This window comes from Apaloderma vittatum, unplaced genomic scaffold (assembly GCF_000703405.1).
Source record: "Apaloderma vittatum isolate BGI_N311 unplaced genomic scaffold, ASM70340v1 scaffold9102, whole genome shotgun sequence".
In the NCBI taxonomy this organism is placed as follows: Eukaryota; Metazoa; Chordata; class Aves; order Trogoniformes; family Trogonidae; genus Apaloderma; species Apaloderma vittatum.
The window spans coordinates 1-22,286 of NW_009703030.1; the positions used below are offsets into that span (position 1 = coordinate 1).

General features: G+C 49.1%; 1 protein-coding gene across 1 annotated transcript in view; it reads left to right on the forward strand.

Annotated features, from left to right (window-relative positions):
* The first annotated feature begins 4,593 nt into the window (after positions 1-4,593).
* The window catches only part of TXNDC16 (thioredoxin domain containing 16), a 33,133-nt gene continuing 15,440 nt past the window's right edge, over positions 4,594-22,286 (forward strand). Inside the window, exons 1-12 of the mRNA XM_009864455.1 lie at positions 4,594-4,762; positions 5,581-5,663; positions 6,721-6,794; positions 7,958-8,032; positions 8,354-8,475; positions 8,956-9,046; positions 11,028-11,184; positions 12,653-12,819; positions 14,747-14,807; positions 16,095-16,236; positions 17,015-17,161; positions 17,622-17,681. Of these exons, the coding sequence (XP_009862757.1) occupies positions 4,594-4,762; positions 5,581-5,663; positions 6,721-6,794; positions 7,958-8,032; positions 8,354-8,475; positions 8,956-9,046; positions 11,028-11,184; positions 12,653-12,819; positions 14,747-14,807; positions 16,095-16,236; positions 17,015-17,161; positions 17,622-17,681 (1,348 nt within the window). The remainder of the gene's footprint in view (positions 4,763-5,580; positions 5,664-6,720; positions 6,795-7,957; positions 8,033-8,353; positions 8,476-8,955; positions 9,047-11,027; positions 11,185-12,652; positions 12,820-14,746; positions 14,808-16,094; positions 16,237-17,014; positions 17,162-17,621; positions 17,682-22,286) is intronic.

A 22,286-nucleotide genomic window follows, 5' to 3' on the forward strand; every position in this document is an offset into this window, starting at 1 on the left:
GCCTTGGCTAACAAGGGAAGCCCGACGGGGCTGCTGGGAAAGTGGGACCTGGAAGTGAAAATGAAAGTGAAACTCTCCGGGAAGCCGCAGGAGACCGGGCAGTGTGGGAGCATCGCTGAAAAAACCCAAAAAACCCGAAGCGCGCTGGGCGACAGGCTGGGATGGCGCTTGGTTTTGGAGGTGTTTCCCACCTCTGATGGCCCTTGAGAAGCGTCGTCGCGCTGCAAGACGTCCCCATGGGCACCCTCACCCCCCAACCGCACGCCCGTATCTTATATTTGCACTGAAAATCAGGCAGAAGGTCAAAGAAGCTCGGGGAGAGGCAGCGGAGCCCCGTTATCACCCGATGTGGTGTGTTACCAGATGTGCCAGATGTGCCTCTGGTCTCACGAGCCGCCCCGACACGAATTTAACGCCGCGGGTTGATTACACAGCGATCTGCAACGTCCTTGTAAAAAATAAAAACCACAACGAAACAAAAAAGCAACGCTGCTCGTTGAAAAGCGTGCCTGCCCGTGTGCAAAAGTCTTGGCAGCGTTCCGGCTTGGAGCGACGTTTGTGAATAAATGTGGGATAAATATCTCTGTGGCTCTGGTTTCTAGGCTGGAAGCGGTGCGTGGGTCTGCTGTGGATGGCGGCATCGCAGCCTGACCAGGATGGTTTTTTTGGGGTGGAAACATGTTCCGTTGGCTGTGGGGTCACCAGCAACCTCTGCCGCCTTTAGGGAGATGAAGCGGGTGGGAAGAGCCAGCAGATATTTCAGGCTGGTGACTGCAGCCCTGTCCCGAAGGGGTGGAGAGCAATCTCAGTGCTGTCCCAGGTCCAAACTGCGAGGAAAAGCAGCTTTTTTTTGACCTTATTAGAGTCAATCGGTTCAACGAACTTATCTCTGGATAATTTGAAGGGATCTGGGTTGAGCTGTGTTCTGCTAAAACTGAGTAGTGATAATTAACCTGGCTTGTCTGCTGATTAGGAAAAGGCTGACCCTGGCCACTTTTTTGAAAGGTGAGTGGGGAAGGAGAGCATGTAGTGAAAAATATGCAAAATAGTACAATATCTAGTAAGGAAATGAGTTTTTTGCTGGGTGGCAATAAAACTAACACATAACCTCACCCGGGGAGAAATAAAAGGACTTAAATATTGCTTGACATAAGCAATATTTCACCAGTTGTCAGCAGCGTATGTCAGCAATTGTCAGGCATGTGACACGGGGCTGTGTGTTCTCCTGTTGAATAAAATCCTGCAGGACAAGCCTCACCTACCCCCTGCGGGCAGCGAAGTGGCTGCAGGGTGACAGTTTCACACAGCAGGTTGTCACCAGAGAGTCACCGTCATCCAGATACGCTTCCGTGGGTTCCCACAGATGCTTTCTTTGGCCCTGACGAGGCAATTTATCATCTCTTCAGGAGAAAAGAAATTTGCAGAGCAATAGAGCTGTCGGGGCAGCTTCCATCCTCGGACAAGCCGGCTGCAAGCAGGTTGGGTGCATCTAGGAAGAGCTTGCTGGGTCGGGCAGGGATGCGTGGCTGGAGGGCTTTGCAGACCAGAAGACTGGAAGAGAGTTTTGTGGGGAGTTTTTCTGGATCCCCTCAAAGAAACCCACGCGCACGGTCCAACGTGCAAGCAGAGCCATTAGCATTTTGCTTTCCCTCGCATTTTGCAGCAGCAAAATACGTAAAAGGTATATATGTGCTGGGGCATCCAGCTGTGCCAGGGGGAGAGTTTCAGCCAGTTTAGTCTTAGCTTTAGCTAAGTCAGCCCCCCTTTGTATTTGGGGTCTATTTTGCGCCCTCTCCATGAGGAAATTTTGGAGGACAGCGTGCTGGTTAACTGCTGCCAGGACATGAAAGGCAGATGAGCACACTGCCAAAAAACTGGATGGGCTGGTGAATGTCCTGCTGCAATAAAAGACCTGATCTGTGTCGATCACCACAGGAGAGGTTGAAGTGACTGCCTTTAGGAGCATCCTAAATGCTCCTGGCTTAGGAACATCTACCTAGGGAATTAAAAATTGCCGACTGAGGGCTCTGCAGGATGGAAAATGCTGATACAATGAGATAAAACAGAGAGGAAGCAGCAGTGTAACATATCTGGACCAGACATAAAGCGTAGGGGTGTTTTTGCAAGAAGATGCTTGATCATCAGGAGGAAAATACCCTGCTGAGAGATATGGGATTTAAATCCAGGTCAGTGGTGTTTCTCCTGTGTTCAGGGAGGCCCATAGATGATGGAGACAGTACCTGGCTGGCTGGCTGGTCCATGATTCCTGTAGGACAGTGGTTCTTCCTTGTCTTGTGAGTCTTAAAAGCCACCTCACATCAGCCTCTTTTGACTGAAATGTGCTGCAGCTTCCTCGATAACAGATATGGCAGCCAGGGGCTTTATGGGGCGAGGTGTCAGGCAAAGCAGAGGTGATGCCAGGATCCCAGCCTGGCAGGATCCCCAAGCAACACGGCACAAACGATTTATGCCAACACCAGAGTTTGTGCTGTTTGTCTCTGGTGTGTTTGGTTTCATTTTAAGTCATCTACAGTGGCATTAACCACCTTGCCTGGCTCTGTCATGGAGATAGGACAGTGAAACCATGAACCAGGTCTCGCGTACCATCGATGCTGTGCCCTGTGGTTCGTGGGCTTAAGGGTTTCCCAGCAGTGACACAGAGCTGGTTCACACATCTCTGGTAATCTGCGAGCGGCTGCGGGTGCAGCGTTCTGGCTGTTTCCAGCCCTGTGGTGGTTATTTTCTGCTGAGGGAAAAGAGATGTCAGAGGAAATGACCTAAAAGCTGAATATTTGAGTCTGGATTGATGATGGAGCATGGAGGGAAGCTGCTGGGCAGGATGAGGAGGTGAGAGGACACGAGTAGGGAAGGGATGAGCACACGTTTTTTTGCATGGAGGGCGAGGAAAATGTGGAGAGGGGCAGGTTCGAGCATAGAAGGAGGAGAAGGTTGTGGGACGGAGTGGGGTGGGGGGCAGGCAGGGCTGGCTGTGGGGAGGGTGTGGAGAGAAGAGCAGCAGTCACACAGGGATGTGGGGAGGGCAGAAGGTGGATGATGGCGAAACTACAAGAGCCAGAGGAGACGTGAAGAGAGGCTGGGGCTGGGGAGAGGCTGAAGTTGTGTTTTAAACTGCTGGCACGCTCCTCCAGGTATAATACTGTGAGGTTTTTGAGGCTGCTTCTCTCGTCTCCTTGACAGTCAGCTCTCGTGTTTGACCCAGGCTGGTTCCCACATGCCACGATTCAGTTTATTTTTCCATCTCTCTGTAGCCAAGTTTGTCACTTAACAAACAAATGCCCCTCCAGCCCCGATCTCTGTCCTCTCTTTAAGCCAGAGGAACGGATGGGAGGGCAAAAGAACTTGCCTGGAACTTCCCAAAGCTGCAGAAGTGAGAAATGGAGATTATTAGATGAAAACTAAAAAAAATCATGCCTTTTCCCAGCTCTGTCTTTGTTCCTTTGTGCCTGCGTGGGAGAGAGCTGGTGAAGGCTGAGTGTCGCCAGCCGTCGCTGTCTCCTCACTCTTAGAGCGAGGCAGGACTTTGCACGCTTGGTTGTGACCATTTGAGTTTGGGTTCATCACAAGAGCAGCGATAATAAGCCGACAGCATCTGACAGGGTGTCGGAGGGAACGTCAGTCGTGGACACAGGGACGTCTGTTGACGAAAACAGCGGCAGCACATGATGCCAAGCAAACAGCTTCTGCGTGGCTTCAGCTCCAGCTTTGTCTCTTTGTTGACCAGGGACCAGCCATGCTCCAGCTCACTCACCTCCAAAAAGCAATATCTGAAGAGCAGACTGAGAGGAAGCTGGTATTAATCAAAGGAATGAAGTGAGATGAAGGTGTTTTCTCATGGTTGTCCACACAAAGCTCTCCTTGACATCCTTAATCTGAGCAAGAAGCATAAAAACTGACTTGCATGCTCCGTCTTTGCTCTGTTCTCTAAGGCACCTCACAAATTGCCTTGGCTCCTCTCCTAACCAGCTTCACGGGGAGACTCGAGGTGGAAGGGGGACTGCCAGGACTGCCCTCCAGCCCGTGGTGGGTCATGGGTTTTGCTCCCGTGCCACCCATGTCAGAATAACGCGAGGCTGGTCGGAGCAAGGCGTGACAAGCCCGAGGAGTTTGCACAGACCCTTCTCCCATTTGATGTTGCTGAAACCTTCCCATATCATTTAGCACTCTCAAAGCTTTTTTTTTTTAACAAGAATTGAGGCAGCTTTTTCTGCCTGCACCTGTAATTTTTAGTATGACTCAAAAGAAAAAAGAGGAAAAAAAATAGCAGGAAAGAAAAACATCCCTAAACTGAAAGCACAGAGGGTCGATGGACTCACAGATGCTGCTCGGAAGAAAGAGAATGGCCTTTGCTGTCATCTTTACAGTTGTCTGAATCACCCGTTGTTCTAGTGACTAATTCGTGATGTCCTCAAGATGTTTGTGTCACATCTGGAAATTACAGTTGTGCTCCACCTACCCAAACAGAAGACACTCATATATATTTGTATGCATATATACATAATATGTATACTATATATTTGGTTTTTGGTTTTTTTTCCAGTTGTGACTCTCCTGTGCCAGTAGCTGATGACCACCATGTCACGCCGAAAGGACAGATGGGTTTCTTCCTTCTCTTTCCTGCTCTTCTGTGCTTCCTCCATCCCAATGTGGGGAAGTGCGAGGCTGCTGCAGGAGCTGAGCCCCCAGGAGTATTTCAGGAGCTTGCAAGCTGGCAAAGCATCTCTGGCTTATTTCAACCGTAACGGTAGGTATTTTTGCTGAGTTTTCAGCAAAAGCCTGTATGAGGGCCTGTGTGGAAGTGGAACAATGAAGAAGCAAATGATTTTTAAACCCAAAGTGATTCTGAGGAGCTGGTGGAGCTCAGCTGGCAAATGTGTGTTTGCACAGCCCCAAGTGCTCCTGACAGTCAGAGACCTCTGGGGATGGGATCTTTCCTGGCTGTGTCCCCAGGCACACTCCTCCAAACGTCTTCATTAATGTTCTGGTTTATTTTCTGGAGGTATCATGGAAGAGAAACCCACCCTCAAAGGCAGCTGGGTTTCTCATCCATGATACCTCCAGGGGAAAGGAGGTTCCCTTGCATGCAGGGGAACTGAGGGCTGTCAAGAATTAGAAGGAGATCCTTGGCCTTGCCTTTCTTGTTCTGCTCCTTCACAGCCCCCAGGTGTGGTTTCCTAGTCCCTGTTTGCCCTGCTCAGGTGTCCCAGAGATGTTTGGATGGGCACCTGGGCATGCTGTCACAACGCCAGAACACGGGCAGTGCTTGCCTTGAAGGTACTCTCTCATCTGCCTCATCTGTTGGCTGGAAGGGATAGACATTTATCTCAGGAAGCCCTTCCTCATGGAGAGAGTGGTCAGATATCGGGATGCACTGCCCAGGGCAGGGAGTAGTCACTGTCCCTGGAGGTGTTTATGGAGAGGCTGGATGTGGCACTTAGTGCCATGGTCTAGCCGTTGCGATGCTGTTGAGTCATAGGCTGGACTTGATGATCTCAGAGCTCTTTTCCAACCTCAACAATTCTGTGATTCTGTGAAACCAGGGCAGGTTTTTTTGTGTTTCAGTTTCTCCTGGTCCCCAGCCCTTCTTGGAGCAGATTGAGGACTCGGCTGAGGCCCTCCAGGACTATGGCATTTCAGTGGTGAAGGTAAATGAGGACAAGAAATGGAACGGGCTGTTTCTGCAGATTATTTCTACAGAACGTCCTGCAGGAAGGACAGAACCACCTTGGTGACTGACAGTGGTGGGACCTCACAAGAAAGCAGATTTTGGTGGGCTAGGACATCCTGTTTTATCCTTTGCCCTGACCTTACATCTTGCTGCTTGTGAGTTGCATCCCACCTTCTGCCCTAGGGACACGGGCAGGTTGCCATGTCGCAGAGGAGCTGGAAGTTGTCCCTGTGTCTCCAAACACGGTGAAACAGAGGACTGGCAATGCCATGGGTCAGGCAGGGACAGCCCTGAGCTGCTCCTGGCCTCCCAGTTCGGTCTCAGTAGACGAGCCCGTGCGCTTTGATGTGTGTTCATGAGTTTAGGGGATGTTTAGCTACTCACATTTTTCCTGCGGGTTGGTTTTTTTCATGGGCAACCCCCCATACCAGGCTTAGCTGGTCTCCCAGCAGCTGTGGGGTGTGCATGGCTGGGGGGCATGTTGCTGTGTACCCATGGGCATGGCACGAGGAAGAGTGTGATCCCCCTTGGGCTGCACAAGAGGGCATCAGCCCCCTCCTCTCCCTCAGGACAGACTTGCCCAGCTCCCTCCATAGCTCCCTCCTGCCAGCAGAAGCTGCAAAGAGTGATGGATGGGGGTCGGTTCACTTTTAAATTCAGTGCAATGAATGTTTCATATAAAGGAGTTTTTAGCTGAAGTTTTATGCATGTTTAGGTGAGGGTATTATAAATTCAGGCAATTAGATGATAAGAAGTGCTTATATATATGTGTGCATTTGTATTTAGTTTCTACTAGATACTGGCTAAATGTAATAAGCAAGCAGCGATCTGTCACTTTGAATATGCTGGGCAGATTATAAGATCTCTTGATCTCATCTGACTCATATCAAGAGAAGTGGAATTTAAACTCCAGTCCCCACCTCTGGACTCCATTTTGCTGTTTTTATTCTCCTAGCAGAAAAGAAAACTGTAGTGCTGCATGTTTGTACTCATTTGTGGAGCTGAATGTCTGATTAATTGCTTTCAATGTCTAGGTGAATTGCCCCGACAAGGATGTCTCAAGATACTGTGCAAAAGAAAACGCGTTAAGGAAAGCCTACCTGTTCAGGTGAGAGGGGCTTTCTGGGCACCAGGCTGTGGTTGCTTTTCGGTGTGAAAGTTGGAAGAATATACTGGCAGTGATCAGAGATATCTGTGGAGGAAGAGAGGAGCCATGAGGACAGCAGTGACATACAAAGTTTAGCAAAAAGTACCCCTGAAAGATCCAACACAGACAAAGCAGATGCTTCGTCCTCAGTTTGAAACCTCCCGTCCTGCCCCGCATTCCTCTGAGCAGCAGAGGACTCTGCTGCGACGTGAAACCACCAGAGAAATCCTCCATCAGTGTTCTTCTGTCCTTGTGGTCTCCAACCACCAGGTCCTCCAAACTTACACTCAGACCACTCTGGTTTGGATCTAGTCTTAGAAAGAAACACTCTGGTGCTTGTCCTGTTGGTGTGGTTACCTCATCTGCCCTGGATGCCAAGGTTTAGCTCTTGGTCTTTCCATGGGTTATCAGCTGGAAGCTTCTCCATGTATTGGCTCAGTTCTAATTGAATCGTAGACTCATAGAATTGTAGGATTGTAGGACTGTAGGATCCTAGAATGGTTTGGGCTAGAAGGGACCTTCAAGATCATCTCATTTCAACCCCCCTGCCATGGGCAGGGACACCTCCCACCAAACCAGGTTGCTCAAAGCCCCGTCGAACCTGGCCTTGGATGCTTCCAGAGATGAGGCATCCACAACTTCTCTGGACAACCTGTTCAGTGCCTCACCGCCCTCACTGTAAAAAATTTCTTCGTTATATCTAGTCTAAGTCTACTTTTTTTTCAGTTTGAAATCCTTACCTCTTGTCCTATCACTACACTCCCTGATAAAGAGTCCCTCCCCAGCTTTCTTGTAGTACCTGACCCACAGAAACATTTCCTCTGGTAGTGAGGGTCTATAGGATGATGCTTAGAGTATAGAACTCTTCTGCTGGTCTGTGCTAGCCTTCTCGTCAACAACAGTCCCCAGAAGCTAAGTGAAATGGCAGTGACAGAGGTGACTTCACTAAAACAGCATTGCCTGGACACCTCATCCTACAAGCTCTCCCAATTCAATCCTGACATTTTCTTTCCAGCCATCCCTGCTAGCAGATAGCTGGAAATATTCAGCAGAGTGGCAATTAAATCAGTACATGCAGCTCATCGTTCACAGTTTCTTTGATGATACTTTTCTTCCCTCCCTAGAGGTAACCTCCTCATCAGAGAGTTCCCCACCGACGCCTTGTTTGACGTGAACTCCATCATTGCTAACGTTTTGTTGTAAGTACAGACCAGATGCATCCCTCTGAAATCTTTTACTTTCCTTTCTCACTTGGTGGCACGAAAGTTTGCGTAAATACAAACCCGACGTATTCCAGACGATCTCAGCCAAGCAGAACACTGATTCTCTATTTGATATGGTTTGACCCTGTTAAATGTGTGCTCTCGAGATGGCTCGCCAGCAGCCGTATTTGGCTGGGAAACTTCAATCTGCCAGCGAGAAGCTGGAACTTAACATCATTTTTCCCATCACTGTTACGTGGCCGCAAATTCGCTCTTAAAAGAAAACAGTCCGTAATGAGTTTTTTTCTGATTCCTCAGTGCCCTGCTCTTTAATGAAGTTAAATACGTCGAAACACTGGCAGATCTTCAGAACGTTGAAAATACACTGAAAGGAAGGTCGAACATGGTCTTTGCCTACGTACCAGCTACTGGGACAGCAGGTATTAACACTCAGCTTTTCGTCTTTGCTCTCCTCCCAGAGCCTTTTTTACTATGTGCAAGGGAGCTGTGTTTCTTACAAAAAATCCTGCAAATGGAGGGTCAAGGAAACCTGAAATGCTCACCCACCTCTGCATGTCTTGCTGCGTTTCCAAAGAGATCGGTTGCACCAGGAAAGTTTTGCTGGGAGCGTAAACTTTCAGAGATGGACTTGAGGGGGAAAGCATACCAGCAGCTGCCGACTTGAAGAATGAATAAACCCATAGGCAGATCTCTGGTTATGCAGTAGAATGGGTTCGCATACACCACCCGTGTGTTTACTGGGGCTCAACAACTGGGACCAACTCTAGTTACTCACAGACAGCTGTGACTTTACTAAGAGCTTCCGAAGGCCTGGGCATTGCTGTTTGCAAGTGGGGAGCATGAGGAAGGAGATCTGGAGGGGAGATGAGATGAACTGAGATTTGCTTTTTTCTTTCCAGAGCACAGAGCCGTGATGGAGGCAGCTTTTGTCTACGGGACTGTCCACCAGTTTGTTCTGACCACCGAGGCAACGCTGTTGAAAGATGCTGGGTATGTCCAAGCACACACCCACCAGGTAGAGCTACTCCATCCATGGGGTGTACATCCAGCTGATGTAGCTGCACTGTTGGCTCTACTCTTGGTTTTTCGCATTCTCAGGTCAAATGTGGAGTTTGGTATTAGGGTGTTATGCCAAGGGTGAGCGGTCAGATCTGTTTCACTTTTCCAAAGCCAGTTGCTGCTTGTGTTCCTGGACTTGGACTAGCCATGCCAGTTGTGACTGCTCATTAAATGGGATTTCATAGAACACTCCGCTTTCTCCTTTTCATAACTGACAGCTTCAGCCATGGGTTTTCAGGAGGGCCAATATGGCTGACGTTATAGTCTCAAAACACTCAGCCTTGTGCTTCGGTGGTCAAGCCTGGCCAGCCGAGAAGGGAAAGTACTGCTCTAATGGGTTGGAGCGAAGCCCACCCAGCTCCATATCTCAGCCCTGCTGTGGCTGTAGGTGCTTCTCAAGGGGGGTGAGAAAACAGATGTTTGTTACCTGCAGCCTCCCATCAGCTGGCAGCCAGAAGTCTCAGGATACTCAGGAATGGGGGCTGAGCCCATATCATGGTGTTAACAGGCACGAGAATTTTTTTAAATACATTTTTAGTTTTCATCTCAGCATGTTGAGTCGCCATCCCCGGATGTGTTTAAGTGTCGTTTAGATGTGGTGTTGGGTGATATGGTCTAGGGGTGAACTTGTAGTGTAGGGTTAATGGCTGGACTCGATGATCCCAAGGGTCTTTTCCAACTTCAAATGTTCTATGATTCTATGTGGCATTCAACATGGTTTAGTGGTGTTGACAGGGCTGGGAAAAGGTTGGACTTGATGATCTTGAAGGTCTCTTCCCGCCAAAACTGGTCTATGATTCTGTAGTTCAGCTTCTTGAGGCATTGCTCCTGTGTTTGGAACTTCCCACCCGATGGCCTCACTGGACTTGGCCAACTCAGGCCAACTCCTTCCCATGAAGGAGGAACTGCTTTAGAAGGGCAGATCCTTCGACATGACTTGCTGCTGATGTGACCTGCTGCAGCCAGGAAAGTGAGAGGGAGGAAGGTGGGAAGATGACCCAGCACGTTGCATCTTCAGCAAAGCACTTCAAGAACGATTTACCTGCTTTCACAGGTGACACCGGGACAGGCACCAAAGTGTTCCTTCCCGGAGGTGCCATCCCATCAGGATCATGACCAGGGACAGCAAACTTGTGGCTGCCACTAGATGGCACGGTTGTCATTTGGACAGGAACTGGCTTTATTCTGGTTGAAGCAGAGGACACCAACAGGCCATGTTCTTAGCTGGTGACATGGTGGTAGCTTCACCAGCATGCATAGCTTTTGACCATTTTTGGTCTTAATACTACACTCTACCACAGAGAGAGCTGAAACCCTTTACAAAGAAGGTGATTGCTGGTTTAGAGGTGGAGAGTGGGTGCGTAGGAAAATGAATGTGGCTTCCCAAAGTTAACCCAGAGGCCAACAGCAGGGATGGTATCAGAGCAGGAACAACTAACCAGAAACTCGATCTCACTGCTTCTTTTGACATAGCCAAAACCAGTGCTGTTCAAAAGGTGTAATAGTCCTTTCACAGTCTGTAAGATGTCATCAGTGAGGTAAAAGGCATGGGCAAAGCTGTAGACTTCAGCTCTCCTCCTCCTGCTGGAGTCCATTACAATGGCATTGCTGATCCCGCTGAGAAAAGGTTAATTTGTGTCTGTCTCGAAATGGGCCAACTGTTGTGGGCTTGGGGTCAGCTACACCTGGGGAGCCAGGGTCTTCATTAGATGTTCAGCACAATTCTGAAAGGCATCTGGACACAGTTGTAGCTGTAGGGCTCTCAAAGAGGTCCCACATGGCTGCCAAACCCTGAACTTGAGGCTCATCTGCCCTGTAAAACATGTCAGCAAACACAGTCATTCTGCTGGAGCCTTTTAAAACCCCACGGTGGATGTCAGGCTCAGCGTGGCTTTTTTTTTTTCTCTCACAGCAATGATGAGCCTGATGTGTCTTCTGCCCGGCTGTTGTTCTGCCACTGCCAACGGGCCACAGACCTGGCACAGCCCTGCAGGAGGACTGCCATGGAGCAGGCTCTAACCAAGCTCAACATCCACAGGCATCTCAAGCTCATGGAGGCTCCTCTGGTGGTATGACTGGCAGAGAGGAGCCATTTGGGCTGTGGACGTGAGGGCAGCTGGCGCGGGTGTGAGGGTGAGAGAGGTGTGAGCAGAGGGCAAGGCTGAGCGTGAGAATATGCCCCTTTCTCGTGAAGTTAGTGGTAAAGCTTCCAGGGTGGATCCAAGCAAGGAACAGGCATGGGGCTGGATGGCAGTGACGCTCCATTGCGCTGCTCAGCTTACTTAGACCTTTCTAGGGAGCCCTGACACCAACGTGTGCTCCTCCAGCTGTCTGTAAGTACCATGGGTGGGAGCGGGGTGGAGGTGCCCCTTGGGCTTTGCTGGAACATATAGAATGGAATAGAGTGGAGTTGAACAGAAGAATAGAATAGAATAGAATAGAATAGAATAGAATAGAATAGAATAGAATAGAATAGAATAGAATAGAATAGAATAGAATAGAATAGAATAGAATAGAATATTTCAGTTGGAAGAGACCTATTACGATCATCTAGTCGCACTGCCTGACAACTTCACGGCTGACCAAAAATTAAGGCATGTCATTAAGGGCATTGTCCAAATGCCTCTTAGACACTGACAAGCTTGGGGCATCAACCACCTCTATATGAAGCTTGTTTGAGTATTTGACCACCCTCTCGGTAAAGAAATACTTGCTAATGTCCAGTCTAAACCTCCTATGGTGCAGCTTTGAACAATTCCCAGACTCCTGTCACTGGATACCGAGGAGAAGAGAGCAGCATGTCCCTCTCTACATCCCCTCCTCAGGAAGCTGTGGAGAGCAATGAGATTGCCCTTCAGCCTCCTTTTCTCCAGCCATTCCTCTAGGATTCAGTGGACTAATATTAAATTTGGTGACTGATAGCAAATTCCTGGGGAATTTGATATCAGTCATTCATATGTTGGTGAACACAAGGGCCAAGAAGCTCCCTCCTATCTCCTCTTGCCATGGGGCAGTGAACTTCAGCAGACCTCCGATTCTCACTGATGACATCTCTGGCCAGCCAAAAGGATGGGTAGATGAGCTGAGAAGTGCCTCCTTCAGACAGCTTTTCTGGGTTAGGTCCCTGGAGGGAAGGCACATCATTAAGCAGCTCCGTGCTGGCATGAAGCAGCATGTACAAGGCAGGAAGGGAGAGGGTGCCAGCTCTTGCATGTTGCAGCGGGGGTTTTCACACTCCCCTGGGGAATGGATGCCAGGTAAATAAAAATTAATGGAGATTTGAGGTCTGGAGTTGCTAAGTTGCAAAGAACATGCATGATGAAGCCTGGGTTTTTAACAGAGTGGGTCGTGACAGGTTGGAACAGTTGGCTTATTTGGGTTCTGCTTTGATGAGTGATTTAGAATGGAGGTTGGAAGCTTTTTCTTGAGGGTCTTCCTTATTTCTGTGGCTGGGGAACACATGGTGTCTGGGAGAACAGCTGAGGTACTTTCAGTGGTGTGGAGATGTGCTGCAGTATAACCACGTCTCTTTTGCAGACAGAGGTTGCTGAGGACCCAGAGAAGGTTTCCACTGTTCACTTACAGCTTGGGCTACCGCTTGTCTTCATCCTCAGCCAGAAAGAGACCTACGAGGCTGACAGAAGGACAGCAGAGTTTGTGGCATGGCAGCTCTTGGGGAAAGCAGGAGTTGCCCTTTTGTCCAGGTATTTGCTCTCAGGTGTTTTGGGGTTCTCCTTGCTTTTAGTGCTGTTCCCGAGCTTGGTTACCCCACCACCAGGATGAGAGTCAGCGAGCTTATTCATATTTGGATGAGAGGCAATAAAACTAGGTTTTATCCTGCAAGACAGTGTTACATTTCAGGACTTGTCCAGAATTAGATTCGTTTGGTTTCGGACTGGCTGGAAGTGTAAAAAAGTTCGAGTCTCTCACTGACTTAGAAGTAAAAAAAATAGTCAACTAAGAGAGATTTTGGAAAGAAAACTTAGCACGAGTGGAAAGCTTATGTTTTGCCCTGTTTTGCCCTTAAGGGCAGAAGGAGATCCAGTAAAGGAGGGGGGCTATGGGTGCTGGGGTGTGACGGGGGTCTCTGCTCAATAAGCGATGCTTCCTGAGTCGGTGAGGGCTCTCTGGGTTAGATCAGCACTCTTCTTCCCCAGGAGGACAGGAGACATGCTTGTGTCTGGCCATAGTGCAGCTGTGCTGTGGAGATCTAGCTGCTTCTGTGGTTGACCACGAGTTATTCATCTCTACTCCATGGGCTCAGAAGCAGCCTGCAAACACCAGGCTGGCTTGTGTTTGCAAACACTTCCATGGGGTCTCACCAGAGGAGGTGGGCAGCCCCTATAAGCACGGTTGCACGGCCTGTGGGGATGTCTGCTGGCAGCTGTGCCGATGGGAGGAGAGAGAGGAAGGGTGGGTGTGGGCTCTCTTCTTCCAGCTTTCTGCCACCATGGTACTTCCCTGTATGGAGGCACTTCTTGGCTGCATTTGCCCATGAGCTGCAGTCCACCAGCAGAGCAGCTGCGCTTGGATGTGGCTACCAGTGCATGGGCAAAGACCCGAATCACAGAATCATAGAGAATTGTAGATTTGTCTGGGTTGGAAGGTGCATTCAAGATCACCTAATTCCATCCCCTGCCCTGGGCAGGGACACCTCCCACCAGACCAGGTTGCTCCAAGCCCTGTCCAACCTGGCCTTGGACATTTAAAGGGACAAGGTATCCACAACTTCTCTGGACAACCGGTGCCAATGTCTCACCACCCTCACAGCGAAGAATTTCTTCTTTATATCTAACTTAAATCTCCCTTCTTCCAATTTGAAACCATTACCCCTTATCCGGTCGCTACATGCTCTCATAAAGAGCCCCCCCCAGGTTTTCTATAGCCCCTTCAGCAAAGTTGCTATGAGATCTTCTTGGAGCCTTCTCTTCTCCAGGCTGAATAGCCTCAACAGTCTCAGCCTGTCCTCATAGAGCAGGTGGTCAAGCCCCTTGATCATAGAATCACAAAGTCGTAGAATGTATTGGGCTGGAAGGGACCTTTAAAGATCATCTAGTCCCACCCCCTGCAGTGAGCAGGGACATCTTTCACTAGATCAGGTTGCTCAGAGCCCCATCAAGCCTGACCTTGGATGTCTCCAGAGATGGGGCTTCCACTACCTCTCTGGGCAACTTGTTCCATTGTCCTCAGAAACTTCGTGGCCTCCTCTGGACATGGTTCCACAGGTCTGTGTCTTTCTTATGCTGGGTGCCCCAGAGCTGAAATCACAGAAAAGAAATCCAAACCCCTTGCGAAATGGGCACGTTATGTAGTGCAGTCCCACCAGAAGATCCTTTGAGGCCCATTTCTCCACCACTGACATTGATTCTAGGTTGGAACTGGGTGATCTTTAAGGTCCCTTCCAACCCTGTCCATTCTATGATTCTATGATTCTATGATTCTATGATTCTATGATTCTATGATTCTATGATTCTATGATTCTATGATTCTGGGTTCCTACAGGTTCTCGAGGGTGCTGAATCACACTTCTGTGAGGACATGGTGCTGCTGAGAGAGGTGAGCTTGCCAGCCAGGCAGGCTGAATGGACTTCGCACGTTGCAACTTCTAATATTCATTTTGTATTTTGGAAGGGACCTCGTAGATTTGAATGTTCTGCTCCGGTCAAACATCGCTCTCAAGACACCAGATGAGGTTAGATGCTGGATTTCTTTACTGTACAGTTCTTATTTCGTTGTCTGGGCATGGTGCTCTTGAGAAGTGTTGGAATGTTGGTCAGCTCTGTTCCCAGAAGCTCAGGGAGAAATGTCTTCCTCTAGATGCACGCATGTGTTTGGAACTGCCTGAGTTTGCTACTGCAGAGCCATTGTGCCTGCTGGTGAAGATAAAATACTGAGTTTATTTTGGGTTCAAACCATAGGCTGACATCTCTGTTACACCTTAAGGCCACACAAGGTTGTGAATTATGTAAGGTAGTAGTCCAAGTGCAAATTCCTCAAAGATTCGGACCCCTAAAAGCCTTTCCCCACTGAGGAGAGGCGTTCAGAAGATAGGAGAGGAAATGAGTGTGGAACTACAAGCAAACAACCAAAGAGCAGCTCAGAAGTGACGTAACCGAATGCCTCTGGCAGTGATCTGGGAAAAGAGCAGGGTGTAAGTTAAATGAGGTTGATCAAGATGAGCTAAACTCTGGAGGGACCTGACCCAGCTTGTGTGACAAGGTGGAATTCGGTGCCGAAAAGTAGCAGGGAGCACACATTGCCCCACATTACCTGAACTGTCACACTTGTCTTTGTGGAGATACAGGATCAGACCTGAACCCGAGCATCCCCCGAGGGCTCGGCGAGAGACGTGCTTGTTGTGTTTCTGCTCTTAGAGCCAACGAGAGGTGCCAGCAGTTTGTCATGTCTCTCAGCTCATTATAGAATTTATTTTCTCTGAAGTGCTGAGGCGGTGCCAGAACTGGTTTTAATCTGACCAAGGTCTCATTTCTGAGAAATACATTCTGCTCTTTTCTTTTTCATGGGTTGGCAGCCTGTGTACACTCGGGAGCACTCTTCTTGGTGGAGATCCATGAGATAAAGGGTATTTTTGTGGCAGCTTCCTATGCTGTGATGGGCTGCTCTGACCCAGCCTGACCCTTCTAGATGGGGGTACAGTTGAGTGGACCCTGTACCTCCCCGCTCTCCTTCACTAAAGCTTTTCTTGCAGTGGTGGATCCATGTTAAGATGCTGGGAGGTGGAGTGGGTGGTCACTTCCCCCACTTCAGACATCAGTCTGGAGCAAGAAAACTCATGCACAGGTGAAACTGGGCCAAAGAAACACACCCCAGATCCTCCCTTGTTTGACAGATTTAGGAATCCATTGACCTGCCCCAAAAATAAGTTGGGTGATGGTGTCCCGTCAGCCTTGGGTTTGGACCCATCAGAATGGCTCCGGGGTGATGTTTTGCTCCCACTGATTTATTCCCTTTTCTTTAGGGAGCGGCAATCAAATACCTGGTCTTGGAAGATGCTGATGAAATTATAACCCTGGTGGAAGATAAGAACAAGGTGAAACAAATCCAGGAGGATGAGGAGGAGGAGGAGGAAGATGAGGATGAAAAAGAGAATAACAATCAAGGTGTGCAACTAGGCAGTGTAAAGCTGATTGTCATCAGGTAGGACATGCAGTCAGCATCTGCTAAAGACATTAGAGAACGCTTTTCCAGATCCAAGGCAAACCTTCACAGTCACATCACAGTTGTATAAAGTGAGTCTTTTATTCTCTGGAGTTTAGTGACAGACAAGCATGATTTTTAGGGGAGACGCCAGGGAAGAAAATCAGCAGCTGTTAGAGGAATAGTTGCAGAAGTGCTGGGTGAAGAACAGGGGTGCTTCTGCTGGGATGCATCCAGCTCCAGGAGCATGAGGGGTTTAAAGTGCACCCGACGCTGTCTCCTCCTCAGGCATCAGAAGAGGAGCCTCAGAATTAGCAATCCCCTTGGAACGGTTTGAGACATGTTTTTCTAAGAGCTGTTCCAGACTTGCCTTCCCCAGGGAGAAAATATTGGCCCCTGCAACGCTTCCCTGAAAACGCATTCATTTTCCATACAAAATTGGTTTTGTTTGCAAAAAAAAAAAAAGAAGACACGGCGCAAGATCCTAGAGGAGCCAACATGCTCAAAGACTAGTGTTCAAATCAGAGGGCACAGCTGCTGTGAGACAGCCTTAAGTGCCTTTCAGTGAGTCTGTACGTGTGGCTGTGCCTCCACTCCCCCACATGAGACAGTTTCCCCTTGCTGGCAGTCACCGTGTCTCTTCCAAGAGGGCCTGGCTTAGAAAAACCTGCTCCTGGGGTGGCCCTGTGGACGACAGTTCCCTCTGCCGTGGCTTCACACATGGCTCTGGGTCCCTTGCAGATGTTCAGGACGATCAGGTGGTGGAAGCAGTTTCCAGGGACAAGAAGCGAGAGCTGCGTCTGGATCAGGTCCTTGCCCTGACAGAGGAGACCTTCGACTCAGCCCTCCTGGAGACCTCCCGGACAGTGGTGCTGTTTTATGCCAGCTGTGAGTAGGAAAGGTGGCCTGCCTGTGCCTTCTCTGAGCTTGTGCTGCTCACCATGCTTTGCATAATGTGGCAAACCTATAGGCAAGTTTAAACGATGTAAAAGTGCCTCCACCCATGGTTGGCAATCAGATTAAATCAGTTCTGTCTCATTGACCAATACTATGTGAAGACACTATCTTTTAGTGTAGACGATGTCGATGTTCATGTGTTTTTAAGCTTAATTTTACAGGGATCATATGTAGGACAAGTTGGGAAATTGTGGTAGCATGGATCTCAGGGGATAGCCTAGACAACCTGGCTGCTGCACAGAAGCGTTAAATTCTTCTTTCTTTCAAGTCTTAAGAGACTTACGCTTAGTCTTAGGATGTGGAGAATCATTACACGGCATTGTTGGAGAGCAAGGTGGGGCTACTCTGTCACCTGTGTGTCCCTCAGAGCCATGTCTTGTCTGTGTTTCAGGGGAGGCAGTGTCCCTGGCAGTGCTGCGGTCTTACATCGAGGTGGCCGATCGCCTGAAAGGTAAGGTGCTACAGGTCCAAGGGCTCTCACCCAGAACATACTCATTTTTTTCCCCTCAGACTCCTAAGGAAGGCATACCCACATCAGGTTGCGTAGGAAGAGACCTTTCTTATTTAGGGATCTTCACAGTCCGTTAGTGCCTCTGTAAAGTCGTGGGGCTGGGAGTTCATCTCTCTGCAGTCGCCTTATGTTGGTGGTGTAAATCGGTGCCCACCAGCTTCCCAAAATGCCTTGCACCTGAGGTGGCAGCGTTGGTGGGCGCAGTGACAGCATGACAGATGATGATGATGACGATGGTGATGTTGGTGGGCACAATGACCACATGATGGATGATGGTGATGAAGATGGTGATGTTGGCGAGCACAGTGACTGCGTGATGGATGATGGTTATGTTGATGGGCACAGTGACCACCTGGTGGATGATGGTGATGATGGTGATGTTGGTGAACACGGTGACTACATGATGGGTGATGGTGATGGGCACAGTGACCACATGGTGGATGATGGTGATGATGATGGTGATGTTGATGGGCACAGTGACCACATGATGAATGCTGGAGAGGGTGGGGAGGGCCAGGGTGGAGCACCAGTGGCCATGGGGGACACAGAGTGGGCTTTGTAGTGAGGAGGAGCAAACAGCAGGCACCGTAGCCTGTGTCACAGAAACGGTTTGTGCCCCTCAGGACTAGGTCCTGCACAGACCAAGGAGATGCATTACATGGTGCACGGCAAATCAGTGTGCTGGGTGGCACATCAGGTCTCCTGTCCTTGGAAGTACTTGATATGGAAAGGAGCAGTAATTGGCCCCATCTTTGGTGGAAAGCGTGACAGACAGGTGCAGGCAGGCCCAGACCTACGGTGTCAGACGAAGAATTTATAATGATGATGCCTTCAGGGCCTGGAAACTGGCTTCATTACATGGGAAGTCTCACAGACGGCCACAAAACTCCATAAATAGCACGTGACGGGGAAGAATCAGCAACACTTAGAAGCAGCACATGTTGTGTAGTCTGATAGTAAAGGCAGGAGGGAGTGATCCTTCAGGAGGTTCTGAGCAGTTCCTGGGCAGTGTGAGCCCCGACTGAGCTTCATTCAGGTCTACAGCCCCACCCCTCTCTACAATTAGTGGAGGGAGGTGGGTTCTTCTGCACATCCATCATTCTTCCATGGGCTGAATCTCATGCAGAGATGTCTCTTTCTCCCGCTGGCCGCAGGGGACACTCAGGTGGCTTCATCCCCATCTCACTGCTCGGAAGTCGCGTGGATCTGGGCGACAGCTGTCCTGGCACCCGTGAAAGCTGCTAGTGCCTTCTTTTGGTTTTACTTCTTCATCAAGGCTCATTTCTCCTCACAATGGCAATCTCCTGGGATCGAGCACCATGTCCTGCAGGGCACAGGCAGGATTCAGGCTGAGATCTCAGCAGTGGGGACATGTATCGAGTCTGTGGAGGACCCAGCCACCTTTCTGGGAAGCAGATGCAGTGGGAGTTGCTTACGAGAAAACTTCCCGGGAATGCTGCAGGCAGCGCTGTGGTTTGGATGAAAGTGGTTCTGCATTTGTAGTTCACTTGAGGGGAAAGTCACCAGCAGCTTTGATCTGGACTGAAATCCCAGGAATAAACAGGAAAGCTCAAGGAGGGTTGTTGTTGTTGTTAGGGTTGTTATGGTCATTGATGGTTTTGGATTATTTTTTTTTAGACTCCCCAGTAGTCAGAGCAGCTAGAGGAGCAACCTGGGGGAGTCAGTGGGTGAAACCCCACCTCTTCCTGAGCCAGTGGCCAAACCATGGCTGATTCTGCGCAGCCGGGCTTTCACCGTGTGTTTTTTAAATCATTTGATAGCAATCTCAGTACCTGGAAGCAGCCACAGGCAGATTCTCAACAGAGATTATGAACTGAAGGTCAGAGCCTTTCCCCTGTGATCAGTGAGGTCCCACCAAAGACTCCCAGGCCAGATGTGACCTGTGAAATGATTCCACCCTGCTTGCCCTGCTGCAGCTTCAGGAAGGACAAAGAACATCAGTGAGTCTGGAGATCTTTGGTCTCTGCTGCTGGGGGAGCTTCAGTCACAGGTGGACTACCAGGGGAGCTGGAGGACCTAAAAGGAGTCCGTGGGCTCTCAGTTATGGCCAGGATGAGGGAAGATGCGGAAGTTGCAAGGCAGAGAAGTCTAGATCAGGAAGATCTTGAGCTATGCAGGACTGAGAGTCATAAAATGGCTTTGGGGCAATCTCTCAGCAACCCCAGAAGCGCTGGAATTCCTGTCTGCTCTCTGAGGTGGAGCTTTCTTCCTAAGGGCTGAGAAGCCACGACCAGCTGTCTGAGGAGTGAATCACCCGCTCCTGAGGCACATTTGGAGTTGCAGAACCAAGTCCTGCTTTTGCTGCCAATTCTTTGTGCAAAAGGGCGCTGAGAATAGGCCATGTGAGATCAAACGCGATGGGTTGGAGGAGGTTGGAGACTGGAATGACCTTGTGAATCATCCAGTAGCAGATGTTGAGCAGATCATTGCAAAATTAAGTTTATAGCCCCTCAAGTGTTTTCCCTTTGTTGCAAGATCCGATCTAGCAAGAGATAAAGAGAAGCGTCTCTGCAGCTGAGGCTCACTGCGGCAGCTCTTGTTTGCTTTGGCAAAATGTGAATTTATGGAAGCAGCAGCCCTGGGACAGGAGAGGAACGTGTGAAGGTGAGACAGTGCTTTAACATTCCTTAGCTCTGTCATTGGCCTTTTTTGCAAAGAGGAGATGAAACCAGTACCTAAGAAGAGCAATAGCCTGTGGTGAAAACCAGTTCTGCTTCCCTCTTCTGCACTCGTGGAGTCCTCTTGAATCCCAAAGACAGGAGTCCGAAGTTGTGGTTCAAAGGCATGAAAATCACGGGCATGATTTGACGATGTATATGGATGGAACCTAAATCTGAAGGAAGGGTTTAGGAGTCCACCCTGTGATGCTGGTAGTGAAGGCAGGAGGGAGGGATCCCTCAAGAGGTTCTGAGCTTCAGTCAGGTCTTCAGTCGCAGTAGACGTTTCCCATCCCGTATTAGATTCCTCCTCTTGAAGTGCAGCACTTCATACGTAACTTCTCTTTCATGTTGTAGCCTTTGGACCAGCTCTTCAAGTGAGGTTTTTCTAAAGCCAGTCCTGCCCTCTAAAGGATTGGAAGTTTAGGGGATTCTTGATTTTTCTTGTTCCCTATAGCACTGATGATTTATCTTGTCCATTTTTTAAGACCCCTGGGACAGAGGTTCTCATTGTTTCTGGGTTTAGTAGCACCTAAAATCGCAGAACAACAGGATCTTGTGTTCCTCTTTCATCTTTCTTCCCATCCAGCCTCTCAACAGGTCTGAACAGTCTGTTGCTGAGTTACTCAACTCCTGAAGCTGCTGCTCATTAGTAATTAATAATATGGTGTAGATTGGGATGGCAGAGTGATCATTCTATACCAGGTGTTCCTCAGGCCAGATGGGGCTGCTTTGGAGCAGCCTGTTATGTAATCCCCTGGGGTAGTATCCAAATATTAAAACTCATATTTGAGGGACCTTATAGCAGCCTTGCAGTTTCATTTCAAGAAGACATCAAAGCCCGATTTCCATGTCAATATTTTTCAGAGTTGGGCAAGACACGAGATTATGTGGTAACTGATGATGAGAACCAGCTATACTGGATCAGAGGTGTGAAATAAATCCAGGGCCGGGCGTTTAATTTGCGATGTTATTTCAGAGCCTGGAGAATGACACAAACCATTTCTCCTCACGGGGAGTGTTTTGACAACTTCTGACCGTCTGAGTGGAATTGCAGACCCTTAGCTCTGTGCTGCCTCTTGCTTTTTCTGTACATGAGTTTGACAAGGCAGAACAGCAGCAAACTCCTCAGGGGAGCTGCAAAACCAAACCTAAAAGGAGGATTGCAGAAAATGATCCGATGGGATGCCAAGGATGTAGGGATAGGGGATAGGAACATGTGGCAAGGTCACCGTTGTCTGTGGAGATGCCTTGCCCATCCCTGGCAGGCATGTTTGTAACTTGTGCTTAAAACCCTTCCACAGCTTCTCTGCCAAAAAGGCTCGTCTGTGCTTGGATCTCAGTAGCTTGTTCTAATATTTGGTCAAACCTCCCTACCTAGGAACGGGGTTGCTTGTCCTTGCCCAGCTGGCAGCAGCACGTGATCTCACTGTTGTCTCCAGAGCAGATTTTACTTTCTTCCAGGTAATTTCCAATCACAAGAAACAGAGCTCTTTGGGTTTTTCTTCAGGAGGCACATCTTCCAAACTTCTCCAGATTCTTTCTTATCTGCTGAAGCCTTTCCAAAACCACGTTTCTTGGGCTCCGCAGAGATCTCACCAGGACAGGAGAGCATCGTTTTCCTCCTGTGTCTTGCAGACACTGCTGAGAGTTTATCCCAGAACGAGCTTTGCCCTTTTCTGCAGCACTGATGATATCTGCGCGCCGTGCTTCTCATCGCAGAACGCCGCTGTTGTTACACTTGGCCCTTCTAATTGCTTTCTGCCCCCCGGGGCTTGGGACCATTTGCAGATTGGATGTGTGTGGTTTATTCCATGAGCCAGGCCTTTAATGAAAACAGCGATGGGAATCAAACCCAGGACAGGCA